Source organism: Neophocaena asiaeorientalis, unplaced genomic scaffold, assembly GCF_003031525.2.
Source record: "Neophocaena asiaeorientalis asiaeorientalis breed wild unplaced genomic scaffold, Neophocaena_asiaeorientalis_V1.1 scaffold71, whole genome shotgun sequence".
Lineage (NCBI taxonomy): Eukaryota > Metazoa > Chordata > Mammalia > Artiodactyla > Phocoenidae > Neophocaena > Neophocaena asiaeorientalis.
The window spans coordinates 840,385-860,637 of NW_020175439.1; the positions used below are offsets into that span (position 1 = coordinate 840,385).

Sequence of the window (20,253 nt, forward strand, 5' to 3'; positions counted from 1 at the left end):
GAATATATGTATATATGGATATATATATATATATATATATATAGCTGATTTTCTTTGTTATACAGCAGAAACTAACACAACATTATAAAGCAATTATACTCCTATAAAGATGTTAAAAAAAAAAGAATCTATCACCTTATGGCTAGAAGCTGACTCTATCAGTGACATAAGATGAGTAAGGCTATCTCTTATGAGTCAATATTTTCAATGAGGGGTAAAAAAAATAGGGTCACCTTCTTTAGAACTACCAATTATTGCATAATAAGTGGCTTGTGGCCCACTTAGAGGACTTTCCAGATTCTAATGGTCTCCTCCTGTTAATTTTCTGTATAATTCTTATTTATTTCTGTCTTTATTTTGAATATCTTAGTCTTGATGTAGTTTTGTCCCCAAGAATATACATAATCGAAATTGAGTATAAGTGAAAAGAATTATGCTTTACATTTTAATATGGCTTTGGAAAAACCATATTCAGTTGAAAAATGTATCATGATCTTTAATTTAGAGTCTTAGGAAGAAGTGCCTCCCTAGATTTCTAGTCTGTATTTAGTTGCAGAACACGGGATCTTAGTTGCCACATGTGGGATCTTTAGTTGCGGCATGTGGGATCTAGTTCCCTGACCCGGGATCGAACCCGGGCCCCCTGCACTGGGAGCACTGAATCTTAGCCACTGGACCACCAGGGAAGTCCCTGCATTACTTTTTAAAATGTTCTTTTCATGAATTTACTATTACTTAACTTTTAACCTGGATTCTTAGATTTATATATGATTCATATTGTACATATATAAAACAATTATTATTATGTTATGCACTGTGTCACTTTTTAGTGTACAGCACACCTTCATAAACTCTCACAACAATATTATAAGGCAGATAATAATAGCCACTTTTTACTGAGCACCAACTATTTGCCAAACAGATATCAAATTTCCAGCCCTCAAAATAACTTCACCAAGTTTCATACACTTCATGTTCCCTAAATAGGAAATTAAGACGCAGAGAAGCTTTAAGAGGAATTAATACAGCTAATTCACTATAAAGCACATTTTCACTCTACCGGGGAATGAGGAAGATAAGGTATCCCAGCTCATTGAAGATTTGTTGCGATTAAGGCGGAGGTAAGGTGTAGTTAGGTGATCAATTCTAAGTCCTAACTCTAATCTTACTTTTAGGTTCCAGAATACAGCCTCAGTTACATCGATAACAAATGTATTATCAAAAAGTGTCTGATTAAAGACACAGAAAATCCTATGCTAAATAATTGGCACGCTCAGCCCCAAAGTGAAATGAAGATCATAACATAGATGAAGAATCAGATAGACACATGTTAAAGGAGAAGAATCCATCTTGAGTTATGTCAACACTAAAATGACCTAGATGACTTAGAAAGAGATCCAGTCAAAACAGTTTAGAACTACTGTTAATTTTGTTAAGTGTGATAATTGAATGGCACTTTTGTATATTTAAAAGGTCCTTCTCTATTACAGATACACTCTGAAGTATTTATGGGTAAAATTACATGTTGTATGGGATTTACTTAAAAAAAACTTACAGAAAAAAAGGAGGGGAGGATGTGGAAGCAACCTAAATGTCCATCAACAGAGGAATGAATAAAGAATATGTGGTACATATATACAATTCCTGAACATTACTCAGCCATAAAAAAGAACGAAATAATGCCATTTACAGTGACATGGATGGACCCAGAGATTGTCATACTGAGTTAAGTAAGTCAGACAGAGAAAGACAAATATCATATGATATCACTTATATGTGGACTCTAAAGAAATGGTACAAAGGAACCTATTTACAAAATAGAAATTGAGTCACAGATGTAGAAAACAAACTTGTGAGGAAACTGGGGTGAGGAATAAATTGGGAGATTGGGATTGACATACACACATTACTATATATAAAATAGATAACTAATAAGAACTTGCTGAATAGCACAGGAAACTATTCAATATGCTGTAATGACCCATTATGTGGGAAAAGAATCTAAAAAAGTGTGGATATATGGGTATGTCTAACTGACTAACTTTGCTATACAGCAGAAACTAACAGAACATTGTAAATCAACTATACTCCAAAAAAAAAAAAAAAATTAAAAAAAAAAGGATGGGAAAAGACGGATGACCTGATGGACAAAATGTTGGTAATTACTGAAATTGGGAATTCACTGGGGGCTCACACGGGGGGATCACTGCATTATTCTTTCTACTTTTGTGTGTGTTTGAAATTTTCCACAATAAAAAGTTTTAAAATATTAGGGAAGAAAAGACACAGCTTCCAACGATTTAGGTAGTTTATAACAGTTATTGAAGGAAAAGAACATAGTGAAACTCAAAGAGTTGCAGGAGGTAGAAACACACAGTATGTGATATTTGATCAATAAAATTAATCAGAAAGAAGAAAGTAGTTATAAGTGTTGGGTCACAAGTCAGAAGAATAGAAAAATAAAAGTTTCAGAGATAAACTGGTTCTCTAGAAATAGGCTTAAATAATCCCTGAACCTCACTTTCACTCAACAATGGCAAGCAAACAGGACTTGATCAGGACTTCTTCAGAGAGTAAAAGTTAGTAATCAGATTGCAGTCAGCCCAAGTGGAAACTTTCCTTTAGACAACTCTCTTTTTGTTCTGTATGATGCTATTTTTACTAAAATAACCTTCCCCAAGCAGCTTTATTTATCCTGTAGATTCCCCCTATTGTAGTGAAAAATGAATTCCTCTTGGTTAGAAATGTAGAAAAGGGCTTTAGAGTACATAACAGAGCTGAGTAAGTAAGTAAGTAATATGACATTTACTAGACTTACGATCCTGACTACATCATTTTAACTTTTCTGAGCTTGTTCTCTTATTTCTAATGTGGAGATAATCACTGTCTCAGAGAGTTTTTTGAAATGTGGTATATAACGTATGCTGACTGATTTAAACTTTTACAGATATCAGGTTAAGAGTTTAAAAAAGAATATATCAGGATCTTGTCCAAGTTAAAACAATCAGTGATGAGGTTTCAGGTTCTAGTGTGACAGTAAGCACCCAATGTTCTTCTCCATTAGGGGGTCATTTTGGTCTCCTCTTCCTTCTCCCCTGTACCCAAACACAGTTTTAACAGGTCTATCTTCTTTCTCAGAGGACAGGCACACACATTTACATTTAAATATATTGCCAAGAACGTAAAAGGTTGGGAGATGTGTTAAGGAAACTACAGATTCTTTTATAAAGGATGTTTAAATTTGGTCTTTCTACGAGCATCTTCACTTCTAGAATATACACAATGTATTTCAGACAACAGATATGAAAACCAGGCACCTTACTGACTATATTAATTAAATTATAATCAGTACCTTAAGAATTTGATAAGTAAATATCACTTTTAAGGCATGGTTTACCTTGAACTAACTCAGTTTCAGAACCTATGAAAGAAATCACCTCCATTTCTAGTTTATCACTAACCAGGGCTATAAAACATAACTGGGCAATCGTTGCAAGTTTCTTCTCTGGAGGAACAAACTGACCTTTGAGAAAAGACCTCCAGACACTGACAGTTAGAAGTCTCCCTACAATGAAGTGTACCATTTGAAAAGCCCCACAGAATTACAGAGCCTCCAGATAACTTCATAGTGACTCACTCTCAAATAGGAATAGACAGCCAAGGTTCACCAGCCACCTGGAGGACAATGTCTAATAACAAAGAGGAACAAACAACAACAGCAAAACGGCCCACAGGAACCAGAGACAATGTAGGACCCATAACAAAACTTACAAGAAAAAGCCTTAAGTAAAATATTCTCAGAGAGATAAGAGATTACACTTATAAAACAAGAATAAGAATAGGGAATCATCAAAAAATAAGATAGAACTTGAGAAATTAAAATAACCACAATTTTAAAATTAAAGAGAAGAAAAAACTGAGGGAAATCTTCCAGAAAGTAGAATAAGGAGGCAAAGAAACAGAAAACAGGAGAGAAAAGTAAATTATAAGATCAATCTGGGAGGTGCAAACTTTGGCTAACAGGAATTCTGGGAAGAGAGAACACAGAGAAAAAGGCAGAAAGGAAATCTTCAAAGAAAAAAACACCTGATTTTTAAAACAGGCACATGTGTCATCTTGATAAAAATTTAAAGTAGTTAAAAATTATAGAGACGATCACATAGCTCAGAGTTTAGGCGTTCACCTGCCTGAAGTAGGTATACGGACATTATTATATATTATTTTACTGTTCTCTGGTCCTTTTTTTAAATGGATAATGCTGTCTTCTCATCTAAATTAGAAACTCTTCAAAGCCAGGAATAATATTTGCCACTCGCAGCAGGCACATATTCTATCTCTGATAAATACTTGTTAAACTCATTTGCTTTGAAGATGACTTGAGTTTGCGTTAAGCTCTGTGACTCCTTAAGAGGGTTCAGTCTTTCAGTCTTGGTACAAAAGGTAAAGGTCATTCTTAGCTAAAACAGTTACTTGAAATTCCAGGAACAACACTGAGAAGCCAGCTCTTACATCAAGTCTGAAATGAAGTCATTTTATCAAACAATGATAAACTTAAAGCCACTCAAATGGCCTTTGTTTAAATGCCCTTAAAACTTTTGGCCCATTCAATCTTCTTTTCAGAAAACTTGATCTGAGCCTCTACCCAGACACATACTTCTACGGTACTAGTTAGTGGAATATGTAGGCTATGAATCAGACTCCACTGTGGAAACTAATCCTTGAGTCACAATCATAATATTCCATTGGCATCCACCCCAGGGACAAGGTATTCATTAAAGAGTGCCACTCTTTCATGCAGAGGATGAAGCATCAAGAAGCTTCCACTAAAGGAGGCAAGAATATGCAGTGGAGAAAAGACAGCCTCTTCAATAAGTGGTGCTGGGAAAATTGGACATGTATATGTAAAAGTATGAGATTAGGACACTCCCTAACACCTAAACACAAAAATAAACTCAAAATGTCAAAATGGATTAAAGACCTAAATGTAAGGCCAGACACTATCAAACTCTTAGAGGAAAATATAGGCAGAACACTCCATGACATAAATCACAGCAAGATACTTTTTGACCCACCTCCTAGAGAAATGGAAATAAAAACAAAAATAAACAAATGGGACCTAGTGAAATTTAAAAGCTTTTGCACAGCAAAGGAAACCATAAACAAGACCAAAAGACAACCCTCAGAATGGGAGAAAATATTTGCAAATGAAGCAACTGACAAAGGATTAATCTCCAAAATTTGCAAGCAGCTCATGCAGCTCAATAACAAAAAAACAAACAACCCAATCCAAAAATGGGCAGAAGACCTAAATCCCTCAAATATCCTAGTTTGGTTATCTGTGCAAGGCTGTGTGGTCACCCTCATCTAGATTCTAGTTGTCTCTACCCCATTCCAAAGGGTCCCCTTGGCTTCAGTCATTAATTTAATAAATACTTACTGAGTGTCTGTTTTGAGCTAAGCACTGTTCTAAGTACTGAGGATATAGCGGTGAATAAGACAAAAAAGTCCCTGATTTAGGGAATTTCATTCTAGTAAATTAGAGCCCAGAAAAGATTACCCATTTGCCTAATCCCTTCTCTAGAATTCAATCAATTCTGGAAAATTTATCAATACATTTGCTTGCCTGCCTGCCTGCCTATCTATCTCCCTATCTTTAACTTTTTTCTTGCTATGCTTCCTTTTTCTCATTGCTTACCTGAAATGTTTAATGTGTTATTAGGCTCCCTGAAGTTAGGCTAAGCCACAAGCAGCCATGAAGACCACAAAAACCCAGCTAACCGATAAAATGTCTTCAACTGCTCCAACGGAATACAGTTCCTAAGATTTTCATATAGTGATTTATGCTTGAGAATGGATATATACTTTTAAGTAGCATTACAAAGTTACACATAAAGGATTTTTAAACTTTCTCCCTATAGATCTATCAAGAGGATAGCTTATAAGTAAGCATTAATTATAGACGGTGTTTCATTTCATTACATAAGCCAATGTAAGATTCAAACATTCTCAGTAGTACCCTAAACTGGCACTGCTAGAGCAAAGTATATTGGAAAGACTGAAAGTGTTCACAAAGAGGAAGATAGAAGCTATTGCTTGAGTAAGCCAGAATAGTTAAGAAAAATACATTTCCATTGCATATTTTTCAAATCTCATGCTGAGAGGGGAAAAAGTTAATGTAGGCAACAATTTCAAAAACAACACAAACCAGAATTACAGCCATAATGAATTCAAGAGATTTCTTTAAGTAGAACTGCATGCCTTATAGACCAATATTTTTAACTTCTTAAATGAAACTAAAATGTAATCCTAGAAGATTTAATAGTCACAATTCTGCAAGAGTCATACTAAAGTTCTTTTGTGAGACAGGCAGACAATCTTGCTCTTGAATGTCTGTTGGTCCAAACAATCTCTTCTGCATCACATGGTCTCAATCAATAACTAGTCTAAATGTCCAAGAGGATTTAAAACTCCTTGCAAATTATTTTAGCCCTGGCCACAGCATACCTATGGTTCTTCTTTATGTAAAAGTGGAAGAGGGACTCACTGGATACTTCAACTATGAACTGTATTACTGTTCTCATTTTAAAAAATTGTCTTAAGCCTTGCTTCTCAAAGTGCGTTTGAGGAATTAGCAGCATTGGTATGACCTGGGAGCACGTTAGAAATACGGAACCCTGAGGCCCCACTCCAGACCTACTGAACCAAAATCTGCCTTTTAACAAGATCTCTAGGAGATGTACACACACATGAAAATTTGAAAATCAGTAGTCCAAATGACAACTTAATAAGCCATGGTCCAGTTGCAATCCTTAAAGCATTAGAAGGCAGCTTACCAACAAATATTTGAAAGAGGAAAAAAAAGGAAGTAGTCCTAGGAACTTCCCTGGTGGCGCAGTGGTTAAGAATTTGCTTGCCAATGCAGGGGACATGGGTTCAATCCCTGGTCCAGGAAGATCCCACATGCCATGGAGCAACTAAGCCCGTGCACCACAACTACTGAAGCTTGTGCACCTAGAGCCCGCAAGCCACAACTACTGGGCCTGTGCACCACAACTACTGAAGCCCACGTGCCCTAGAGCCCGTGTGCTGCAACTACTGAAGCCCGTGCGCTCTAGGGCTCATGTGCTGCAACTACTGAGCCCGTGTGCTGCAACTACTGAAGCCCACGCACCTAGAGCCCATGCTCTGCAACAAGAGAAGCCACCGCAATGAGAGGCCCGTGCACCGCAATGAAGGGTAGCCCCAGCTCGCCACAACTAGAGAAAGCCCGCACGCAGCAACAAAGACCCAACACAGCCAAAATAAATAAATAAAAAGAGCTATTTCATTAAAAAAAGGAAGTAGTTCTAGATAATATTATTTTAGCTATATCATAAAATGTTATACTCAGCTTTTGTAAGAGGGATGAAAGATAAAAATTAAGAATGTTTTAATGTAAACATTAAGAATGTTTCTGTACTTGATGAACATAAAGACATTGTCCATTGTACCACCAATATCCTTGATGTAAACTTCTTGCTTGGTAATATTTCATCTATTAAGGTAAATCACAAAATGTTTCACAGTGTTATGGTTTTTATCTTAGATGTAATACATCTAAGTCAAGAGAAGGCATGATCACCACACCCCTCTGCCAAGATATCCTAGAACCCTGACTAGAAACATCATGGGATCTCTTGGTCAAGGTATTCTTTGTTATGACCCATCCATGAATTGGGCTACCAGGTATATAAACATGCTAGCTGCTTGCCCTTCCAAGTTCTCAGATCTGCTCTAGTTACATATAAAAAGTTTTGTGAAATCTCAGCGAAGGTAAAATTGCTTTCCGACAACTGCTGCTATGTTGAGAGTCTTCCCCCAGATATCTCACTAAACCAGGGCACATCGGCTCACCTCTTGTTTACAGGCTATCTCTAAATGTTGGTCTTCACCTGACCATAGTCTTCCAGTCTCCCACTTGGCCAACAAAGAATACCGAACCACACACTTGAGCAAGACTTCAGGTATTTTGTGTATTTGTTGGCAAGATCATTGGATGCCCTTCTCAGCACTCATTCACTCCTGCTAACCACCCTCCTGACCTCAACACATTGGCTGGCCACACCCAGGGACTCTGCCAAGCCCCTTCTGCCCATACAGCCTCCGGTCCTGGCTTCTCCTAGTTCATCCTGTTCCCTGTCACCCATAACATAAAGGGAGAGTGGATCTAGAAGGGCCAGGCCTCACCACAGGTAGCCCACGGTGGGCTCCACATGCTGGAAGAAGCCGGTCACAGCAAGACAGAGGTGCCTCTTCTCCAAGTCCTTTCTAGGAAGAGGCCTTAAACCCTCACCTGTTTTCTACCTGGAAGCTCTATTTTTGTTTTGTCTCATTTTGGGTGGTAGGGAGGCGGAGAAGAACGTTAGGGTAATGCTGCTCGCCAAGAGTTGTGACTACTCAGAGGTGGTTTCACGCCTTCACTCCTAACTGTTTGTTCCCTTCATTTCATATTGCTCAGTCTCCATTTCAGTTTTCACTGCCGATGCTCACTTATTCTTCACTTCTAAGGTGAAAGAACAGAGAGCTACGGACCTTTTCTCCTCCTAGAGAACAGGCTGCAATATCCTTGTGGACAGCTTGTCTTATGCAATTGTAACCACATAATACCATGTCTTCTATATTATAGCCATTAAATATATACCTTGCCTACACTAACTCATGACTATTTTTATGACATTGAGCAAACAAGCTATGCCTGCTGTTTTTGCTTCCTCACCTGTTTCATTCTTTCTTCAACCAGGCTTTTACACTATGCTCCTGAACCTACTTTTACTAAAGCCACCAAGGACCTCTTACACTCAATGGATACCTAAATTCCATGGCACTGCGTGCTGCTCACCTTGAACGTTCCCTTCCCTTGGCTTCCAGGCCTCCAAGCTCTCCTGGCCTCTCTGCTCCTCCGGTGGCTCTTTCTTGGACTCCTTTTTGTCTCCTCTTCCACTGTTTCTCCAAAGGTGGTAGTTCCCAGAATTCTGATTTATCACTCCTCCCATGTCACTTTCATGCTTTTTTTCAGTTCATCCTTACCTAAGTCTTTGACTAGACTCACGACTCCCAAGCTACATTTCCAGCTCTCACTTCTCTCCTGAGTCCTGAGCCTGTATCTCCAACTACCTTACTTGACAGCAGTACTACCAGGGCAGCTTCTCAGTACAGAAACTTCATGACGCATGGTTTTTTCTTTGCCCTCCCAATCTGGCCCCTTCTCCTGAATTCCCTATCTTAGTTCGTGATGTCACTATTCACCTGGCCATCCAAGTTAAGAAAACTTTAATTCACTTATAATCCATGGTGTCATAAGAAAGTATCATCTAAAAACATAAAAGTGAGCATGTCACACTCTCAAATAACGACTTCCATTGCCTAACTATTATCTGTTAGCAGGAGACACACTGCTTTCTTTCAGCATGAGGTGCTCCATGCAATGGGACTCCCACCCACTGCCAGCGTATCATCTCCTCCCACATCCCTGGACTCCCTGTGCTAGAGTCACACTGCATCTTTCTCACTTTCTCATATACAGCTCTATTTTAGTACATCACACTTTAGACTGGAATTTTTTTTATCTACCAGTGTGTCTCTAACTAGGATGGGAGTTCCCCCAAGTAGAAACTGTGCTTCAGTATCTTTTATTCCCAGAACTTGAGTCAGTGACTGGCAAACAGTAGGCACTCAAACGTGTGCCAGATGAATGAATTAAAGACACAACTACAGAGAAATACAAACTATTTCGGAAGCAAACAATTCACCTCCCTGAACCACCCTGAAATTAATATTTTAGTTCTTCAGTTCTAAGAAAGGTACATATACATGCACATACCTCTCACCAGGTTTCTAAAACTGGTCATTAACATTGCTGCATTACAGTTTTAGGGTTAATACTTATAAACTATATTGATTTTTATAGGAAGGATTAAGTGTTCAAAATAAATTTAACCAAATGTCTCTAAATATTCTGCTAAAGTTAATAAAATAAGGACTAAGAAAATAATGGAACACTAAAAATAGTAAATATTTAAAACAGTTGTTTTGGGAAGAACAGCTAAATATATTATTGAAATGTAAATTCTTGAGATTAGTTTTAAAGGCTTTGAAAGAATTAAAACATAGTTTTTAAAAGTTCTTCTACACTAGGCTTAAGCAATTTACCTACCTAGGATTAAATAACAGAAAATAAACAAAAACGTTTATAATAAAAAGAAAAATGTAAAGTCAAAATTTCTGATAAAAGCATGCATATACATGAAGTATGGAAGACATATACAAGCTTAGGCAAATGCTAAGGTATTTTAAATAATAGGGCAATGAAATTTCTGAGCATCCTAACAATACATGAAATTTAAAAAAAACAACAGATAGGGAAAAATAAAATAATAATAGAGTAAACTAACTATTGCACAGATTTTAGAAATCTGAATGGTAATTTCTGTAACTGTATAAAAACCATCTTAGCTCCTTAACCTATCTCTTGATCGAGCTGACAATACACACAATGTTAAAATATCAAATATCTACTTTCAGATCAAAAGTCATTATAAAGCCTTTACAAAAGTAATATTGTCTCTCAAAAAATATATATAATATATGCCAGTTATTGTTATGCTCTTTGATGGCAATAAGTGAAATCAACATTATTATGTGGAATACAAAGTCTCATCTTCATCCCAAGTTGTAAACAACACACAGAACCCCAGTCGCAGATACAGGTAAAAGTTCTCACTAAATTTAAAAAATTAGCCAGTAATGAGCTGTTGATTATAGAGAGCTAGAAACTGGATACTATTCTCCTAGAGACTGGTAGCTAAACACAGAAGAAAAGAATCTGTAGACCTCTCAGTGCTTTAGAAACCAGGGTCCCTGACCAAAGCAGTGATTTAATTTCATGGCTGCTGGGTACAGATAGCTGACATTACTAAATGCTACTCTAATATCAACTTGTTAAATGTGAATCCAGACTCAGCATATCAGAATACTAACCCAGACTAACTGGAGTCATGGGAAATATTTTGGGAGCTGTTTATTTATAAATGAGTTACAATATACCACTATAATTAGATTAATATATAATTATTGATAAACACAGGATTATTTCTAAAACCCCATTATTGTTGTCACTGCTATGTTTAGAAAAAACAACATTACTATTTTTCCTCTTAAAACAAGCCCTTGATTTACCACTAAACAATTAGATCAATTTAGATCCAGTATGTGTTAAATGTAATGGTCCTATATTGTTTACAGTTCTTGTATAAACAGCTGTTTAATAAACATTAAAAGGAGGAACAATTTAAAGCTCTCCAGCAAATGACACACTTCTGAACTATTTTATAACCCAATAATCTATCAAAAAAAAAATAGAATCTGCAGAAAGCTAGGCTGTCATAAAATAACATTTAAGTTAGTTTACCTAATTTTAAATAAAGCCAATAAAAGTGTATCTTTTAGCCACACAAAAGGCAGTCATTAAAAATACCATTTTTTCAAAAGCATCAACAACAACAAACTATAATATTACCACAAAACCAACTATTTAAAGGATATTTCTAGAAATATTTCTAGGTTAATTTTTCCTTTCAGGTTAATTATTTCATTAAATGTAAAATAAATTTACAAGGTACATGTTGTACAATTAGCAAACTATTAATGTATTTCTTCATAGTATCACTTAATTGCTTTTTTTTAGAAGACAAGACAACTGAATGGATTATAATCTCCTAACAGCTGGTGTTTTAAAAGTTTTGTAAATGGAATTAATAATTCTAAAACATACACCAGAATTTGAAATGTGATCTTTATTCATCCTCAGTAAAGTAGCTGCTTATATTAACATCTGGGCATTGGATAACAAGAATTATATTTATCAGACTTCAAAAGAGAGAAAACAAACTAGCAATTACTTAATATTTTATTTGCCCAGAAGAGTTAAAAGAATCTTTAATATTGATTTTATTATACAAACACAGATAAACAGATAAGTTTTTTTCCCCCAAACTATTATGTACTGTCATCTCAAACTGGTTTAGTCAGAAACATTTTTTTCATTTGCAGAAATCTGGCAAGATCTTTCAAATACAGAAATTTAAAAAATCTATTTAAGCTCAAAACACTTAAAATACTTTGGAAAGGCCAAATTACATTAAAAAACTGTTTTGGTTAAGATTCACTAGAGTTAAATTACTAATATAATAAAGCAAAATTACCAAAATAACAAATTAATTGGGTAATTACAGAATTATGGAAAATACCTAGCAATTGAAACCAAATTTAAAAATACAAAATTTAGAATTCAATATTGTTGAGTGAGTTACATTTTAGAAGGCACACTTAACTGGTAGCTAAAGAAAAATAGGGTGGGAACAAAATTCCTGTGGTTAAGGGTATATACAAATGCAGATAACATTTATTTTTCCTCTGCTTTAAACATTCAGCATAACAATTTTTATCGATGATCAAATAAATATATGTATTTTAAAGAAACATTTTCTCTATGTTCATTTATAAGAAGATTTTCACTTTTTTTTTTTGATTTTCACATTTTTATGTAGACTTTTTACTGTTTAATACTTTGAGTGGCTTTCTATATTTTACTTTTCTTCACAGTGCTTAAGGAGGGGAGAATACAAAATGAGCATTTTTGAAAGTAGGAATAAAATACGGAGTTAGACATTAAAATACCATGCCACTTGAGGGCAAAAAACATATGAGGGCAAAATGTTATCAAATAAATTATTATTTTAGCTTGTTTTTATGCGACAGAAATGTTTTATGGCTTAAATCACTTTGGAAAGTTTTTTTAAATACATATTTTCTACATTGATAAAATAACAAATAGAGTGAAAAACTACTGGGCATTTTTTTCAGATTTACAAATATAAAGTTCATGACTACACAGTGCTTGCTAGCTAAGGACCAAGAAAATATATAAAGCTGCCAAGTTACAATAAATTTTAACCAAATAGTTCATAGAGCCATTCTAGTATAAAATAACATTTACCAAGACCAAAGGAGACTTACCTTACAAGAATGCTGTAAAGAATTAGATAGTTCATTTGTGAAATCTCTGTTGCTGTCTCTTGTTAAATTATCAACTTTACCTTCATTTCTAGATGCAAACTTTAAGAGTAATTGAGATGGTCCCCCCTTAGAACAACTGTGCTTAAGGCTGGATAAACAGGAAACATTTGGATAAGTTCCTCCCAATGAAATACTTCTTTGTAAAAGAGCATGGCTTTTGTTTATCTGTAAATGTGGTCTTTCCAACTGTCCATTGATATTTATTTGATAATCTACATTTGGGGAAGATGGTAAACATGCAGATGTCCTGTGCATAAGCTTAATATACTCTGAATCAGAATTAAGCTTAATTTCTGACATCTCTGGTCTACAATCACCATTTGCTGTTTCACAACCTAATGCAGTTGCTTTTTGTTGGGTGAAATGCACTGAAACGCAAGAATATCCTTCAGATGACTTTTCACAGACAGTCTGATTTGGACTATTATTTGCAATAACAATTTTCTTTTGTAATGAGCTGTGAAGAGGTCGTATGTCTCTTACTTCTCTGGGAGTACAGATTGTTTTAGATAACCGAAGTCCATTGACAGCTGTTGAAAGAAATCCCTTAGCACTACTGCCATCTTCATTGTGGGCAATTTCACTAGGAGAAATAATAAACTGGTGTGAGGTCTGATAGGATCCTTTGCTTGGAGGAGTACCTGTACTTGTTAGAGAAGTTGGTGGGGTATCTGAAGGACTCCTAGGAAAAATGACTAAGGATGAACAACGTTTTAGTGGAATTTTCAAGTTCCTGCTCACAGGCAATTTCATAATCTCTAGTCCACGATCCAGGTCATGCTGGACAAAGGGAACTGTATTTCTACTTCTCGAAAAAATTTCACATGGAGTAGTATTCCTGTTTGGCAAACTTCTACTGGAGATGCTGTCAGAAGATGAATTTCCACCAAAAAAGGTATCATCAGTTGGTGGAAAAGTATAACCACTGCTATCACTGATGATACTGTTGGTGTATGAACCTCCACTGGTGATACTTGTGCATGACCCATAATCACTACCGTTGCTGCTATAAGACCCATTCTCACTGGCTGAGAAGTGACTAAGGCTACCACTGCAAATGGCAGGACTGCTCAAGAGGTTACCATCATCCACAGCATTCAGTTCATTATCAACCACAGCACTGCCATCCTTCAAGACACAAGTAAATGAAGCATCATCACCATCAGCTAAGACATTGCCAGACTGAAGACATCCACTGTACCTTGTTGGCTGTAGTGAAATCTGCAGACAGCTGCTCTTTTTATTAACATTTTCAGGTGAAGGAACAGATGATCCTTCCTGAGACTTAACGTTTTCCTTGATTAACGGAGGTAGTGTAGTCTGTCTGGGAGTCAGCTTCATTTGAACCACGTTAGACGTTGAAGTCCGTGTTGGTCTCGTGAAGCACATGTGAACACTGCTATCCGAATCATCTCCAGAGGTTTCTGACACAGGATAAGTATTGCTTCTTCTGGCTGCAAAGTGCAATCGTAAGCTTTGTGCCATTTGTTCTCATTTCCAAACATGTTAAGGGCTGAAAGTCATAACAAAGATCTCTGTCGGTAGACAGGCTAGAAGCAGCTGCACTGCATCGAAAGAAAAAATCATTTGTGGTGCCTAAAAGAGCTCAGAAGTCGTAGTCTTTATCCTAAGTAAAACCTTAGAGACCAGATATCACAGAAAGAAAAAGACGGCCCATTCCCGAGACTGACGTTTACAAAATGTCTTGAATCGTCTGTAGTCAAAATGCCTTCACTTACAAAGCACTTGATTTCCAGCGACCTTTAAGCTGAGCTCAGCTGCAGCACACTGCCTCAAACACTGCCAACCTTGTTTCAATTATACCTTCTCCAATTTGCATGAATGAGTAACACAAGAACAACAATCTTCTAGCATTTCAAATTGAAACAGTATTTTTTCACTCCAGCTCTACTAAATGAACACTTAACTATGTGAATCACGGTGCCTATGCTTTCTCCAGCAGAGTTTGACCACTAATATTTTTACCCATAGGGATAGTATTACAGGAAGTTGGTAGGAATGAAACTCCATGTAATTGAGTATCAAATCAAGGATTGAATTTCCAGTCAATTTAGTAAACAGAGAAATCTAGTCAATTTAGTCAATTTAGTAAACATAGAAAGGAATATAGACTGTTAATATTTTTAAAATGAGTAAATTCAAACATGTATAAATTTGGAAATACCAAAACTTTGAGGTGAATTAAAACTTTAGCATTAAATCAAATAGATAAATATTTTAGCTTCCAAAACACTACGTACTTATAAATAGTGAAAGCTGAAGGATCGAAATACAAAATTAGCCTAGTAATACTACTGCAAAACTTGAGCATACGTCTGAGGAAAAAAAAGTTTGAGAGAAGCTGTCACCAAGCATTTTCTCCTGTAATTTTAAGGCTTTTCCAGCCAAGCAGTACAGTCTTTAAATGATGCCATTTATATTCTGACTATTAAAACTCTGCCAAGAAATAGCCTAAGCAAACATTCCATTAAAAATATATGCAGATTAGACAGAAAAACTATCCCCCGATATAGTTTGAGCACACAAGATATTTTATTCCACTGTCTCTGCAATTCATTCACTTTAGAGAGTGTTGTGGTAGGTAAAGACGTCTAAAAAGCATTTAACGCATCAAATAAACATATCTCAATGCCAATTCTGTTCTGAAAAACTCTAAGAGCTCTTTGCTGTCCCCTACTGGTGCACTGAAACAATTCATTTAGTTGTTCGATATCTGTGAAGAAGTATAAACCATGCTGCATATTTCTTGATATAAACAAAGTACATACTTGTTTACATTTTTGAGTACTAGGACTGCCCTAGAGGTGGAATTACTTACCCACTGCTGATAAAGCTCCTGCAGGAGAGAACAGTAGACTGTTTGTCCTTTTAGACGTTGTGATTTTGTATATGTATTTTTCTGCTGTGTATTTATTTAACTTTTACTTTATTTTCAGTTTACTAGGTAACAGAAGTTTAATATTTTAATTTCTCCCCTAAATGTCATAGACCAAGGTTGGTATTCTATTTGAAAGAAACAAATTTATTTTTAAATAATACTCTAGGGTATATTTAAACCCCTTACCTGAATTTTACAGCTGGAACTCCAGTAATAAATATATACTGGCTCATTCATAGGAAAGTAAAAAGTAAAATAGTTCAGTTGTTTACACCACATGGTACTACACCCAAGTTGTATTTTTCTAAGTTTTTTTTTCTAAGTAAAAGCAAATATGTAAAACATCTACTTGCACTTTGTTTAAAAAAGAAAACTTAAGATAGATCTGTTCTCAATCACAATTTTCTACACAGTGTTTTTAATCAATTAAGAGGACAAAATAGAAATATGGAATTTACTAAATTCTATTTCTGACTAGAATGAGATAGTACTATGTTTTAAAATGGGTACAATTATAAACTTAGTAATAAAATTATTATGCTATTTTGGTTTTGTATAATCTACTTTATGATTTTATAGACTTCAGTACATATTCCCTTATAATCTTGTTTCTTTAAGAAGCAAGAGTCCTAATCTTTTCACTATACCTTCAAATAACTACAGCAGCTTTCCTTCTTGAATTAAGTTAGGAATCTAATGACTCAAAAAATGGATCATTTCTAATAAGCTGATCAATGAGATTAAACTGCTCATGTCTGTGGCCTAAAACTTCCAGTTAATAAGCAAATATTCTTTGGTTGTTTTTTTTTTAATTTTTAAATTTTATTTATTTTTTATACAACAGGTTCTTATTAGTCATCAATTTTATACACATCAGTGTATACATGTCAATCCCAATCGCCCAATACATCACACAACCCCCCCCCACCGCTTTCCCCCCTAGGTGTCCATACGTTTGTTCTCTACATCTGTGTCTCAATTTCTGCCCTGCAAACCGGTCCATCTGTACGCTTTTTATAGGTTCCACATATGGGCATTAATATACGATATTTGTTTTTCTCTTTCTGACTTACTTCACTCTGTATGACAGTCTCTAAATCCATCCACGTCTCTACAAAAGACCCAATTTCATTCGTTTTTAAGGCTGAGTAATATTCCATTGTATATATGTACCATATCTTCTTTATCCATTCGTCTGTCGATGGGCATTTAGGTTGCTTCCATGACCTGGCTATTGTAAATAGTGCTGCAATGAACGTAGGGGTGCACGTATCTTTTTGAATTGTGGTTTTCTCTGGGTATATGCCCAGTAATGGGATTGCTGGGTCATATGGCAATTCTATTTTTAGTTTTTTAAGGAACCTCCATACTGTTCTGCATAGTAACTGTATCAGTTTAATTCCCACCAAAAGTGCAAGAGGTTCCCTTTTCTCCACACCCTCTCCAGCATTTGTTGTTTCTAAATTTTCTGATGATGCCCATTCTAACTGGTGTGAGGTGATACCTCATTGAAGTTTTGATTTGCATTTCTCTAATGATGAGTGATGTTGAGTAGCTGTTCATGTGCTTCTTGGCCATCTGTATGTCTTCTTTGGAGAAATGTCTATTTAGGTCTTTTGCCCATTTTTGGATTGGGTTGTTTTTTTATTTTTTATCTACATGAGCTGTTTATAAGGGAGTGTTCCTTCCTCCACAATATTTTGGAAGAGTTTGAGAAGGATGGGTGTTAGCTCTTCTCTAAATGTTTGATAGAATTCAGCTGTGAACCCACCTGGTCCTGGACTTTTGTTTCTGGGAAGATTTTTAATCACGGTTTCAATTTCGTAACTTGTGATTGGTCTGTTCATATTTTCTATTTCTTCCTGGTTCAGTCTTGGAAGGTTATACCTTTCTAAGAATTTGTCCATTTCTTCCAGGTTGTCCATTTTATTGGCATAGAATTGCTGGTAATAGTCTCTTAGGATGCTTTGTATTTCTGCAGTGTCTGTTGTAACTTCTTTTTCATTTCTAATATTATTGATTTGAGTCCTGTCCGTTTTTCTTGATGAGTCTTGCTAATGGTTTATCAATTTTGTTTATCTTCTTAAAGAACCAGCTTTTAGTTTTATTGATCTTTGCTATTGTGTTCTTTGTTTCTATTTCATTTATTTCTGCTCTGATCCTTATTATTTCTTTCCTTCTGCTAACTTTGGGTTTTGTTTGCTCTTCTTTCTCTAGTTCCTTGAGGTGTAAGGTTAGATTGTTTATTTGAGATTTTTCTTGTTCCTTGAGGTAGGCTTGTATAGCTATAAACTTCCCTTTTAGAACTGCTTTTGCTGCATCCCATAGGTTTTGGATTGCTGTGTTTTCATTGTCATTTGTCTCTAGGTATTTTTTTATTTCCTCTTTGATTTCTTCAGTGATCTCTTGGTTATTTAGTAACGTATTGTTTAGTCTCCAGGTGTTTGTGTTTTTTTATGTTTTTTCCCCTGTAATTCATTTCTAATCTCCTAGCATTGTGGTCAGAAAAGATGCTTGATATGATTTCAATTTTCTTAAATTTACTGAGGCTTTATTTGTGAGCGAAGATGTGATCTATCCTGGAGAATGTTCCACGCGCACTTGAGAAGAAAGTGTAATCTGCTGCATTTGGATGGTATGTCCTATAAATATCAATGAAATCTATCTGGTCTATTGTGTTATTTAAAGCTTCTGTTTCCTTATTTATTTTCATTTTGGATGGTCTGTCCATTGGTGTAAGTGAGGTGTTAAAGTCCCCCACTATTATTGTGTTACTGTCGATTTCCTCTTTTATAGCTGTTAGCAGTTGCCTTATGTATTGAGGTGTTCCTGTGTTGGGTGCATATATATTTATAATTGTTATATCTTCTTCTTGGATTGAGCTCTTGATCATTATGTAGTGTCCTTCCTTGTCTCTTGTAACATTCTTTATTTTAAAGTCTATCTTATGTGAGATGAGTATTGCTACTCAGCTTTCTTTTGATTTCGATTTGCATGGAATATCTTTTACCATCCCGTCACTCTCAATCTGTATGTGTCCCTAGGTCTGAAGTGGGTCTCTTGTAGACAGCATATAGATGGGTCTTGTTTTTGTATCCATTCAGCAAGCCTATGTCTTTTGGTTGGAGCATTTAATCCATTTACGTTTAAGGTAATTATCAATAGGTATGTTCCTATGATCATAAGTCTCCATTCTTTTTTCGAGGTCCTGGATCATCTTCAACATCATTATTCTGAATTCTTTTTCTGGCAGGTTGCCTATCTCCACTTCATTCAGTTGTTTTTCTGGGGTTTTATCTTGTTTCTTCTTCTGGTACATAGCCCTCTGCCTTTTCATCTTGTCTATCTTTCTGTGAATGTGGTTTTTGTTCCACAGGCTGCAGGATTGTAGTTTTTCTTGCTTCTGTGTCTGCCCTCTCCTCCTTTGGTTTTTAATATAAAATGAACCAGATAAATGTTTTATCTTTGGTAAGCTTCACTATAAGCATCAGTTTCATGTCCCCTAACTAGATTGTAAGCTTCCAGAGTGTGAGGACCGCAACTAAACATTTCTTCTGATCCTCTTGAACTCATGCTGGGCACAATGCAAGCACTAAGTAACACCAGGGAGGAGGTTTGATGGATCCAGCTACTACTTCTAAAGAAATATCAAAAAGTACTTCAGCTGGACAGGAAGGAAGGATGCTTGAAACATTTGCAAAGAGGGTTTCAGCCAAGGAAAAGTAAGAAAATCAAATGCACTTCCTAGCACTCTAGTCTGAGTTTAAATTCTCGGAAGGCTGAACAGTTTGCATTACTGGCTCTGGTCTGGGACTGCATAGGATCTGCACCAGTATTAGAGCAGTTATGTGTACAACCTGGAGAACCTGGGGTAGAATGTAGCCCTTCAGCCAAACAGATGCCAAGAGAGTAGCATCAATCCTAACTTCAAGGGGAGAAGAGCTGGAGAGTAGTGGCAGGCCTTACCTGGAAGGAGTCTATGCAAATCCTATAGAATTTCACATTCTAGAATGAAACAGATAATATCCTAGGATTAGACTGAAGCTCAGGGCCTCACATTCTGAGATACTTGGTTATTGATTATCTTCACAGAAAATAATGTGATTACCTACATGCTATGGACAGGCTCTGGATAATACTAATTGTTGACTAGAACTTTGAAGGCCAATATCCACTGTGATAGTTAATTGCATGTGTTGACTTGGCTAAGCTATTTTGCCCAGCTGATGGGTCAAACACTG

General features: G+C 35.9%; 1 protein-coding gene across 5 annotated transcripts in view; it reads right to left on the bottom strand.

Annotated features, from left to right (window-relative positions):
- NEDD4 (NEDD4 E3 ubiquitin protein ligase) overlaps positions 1–20,253 on the bottom strand; it is a 141,532-nt gene that overhangs the window by 71,914 nt on the left and 49,365 nt on the right. For 4 of the 5 annotated variants that reach the window (XM_024767819.1, XM_024767817.1, XM_024767818.1 and 1 more), the window contains exon 1: positions 13,054–14,598. The exons of the other annotated variant lie outside the window; for it this stretch is intronic. In XM_024767819.1, the coding sequence (XP_024623587.1) occupies positions 13,054–14,598 (1,545 nt within the window). Of the gene's footprint in view, positions 1–13,053; positions 14,599–20,253 lie in introns of those variants that run through there. 5 annotated transcript variants of the gene reach the window in all.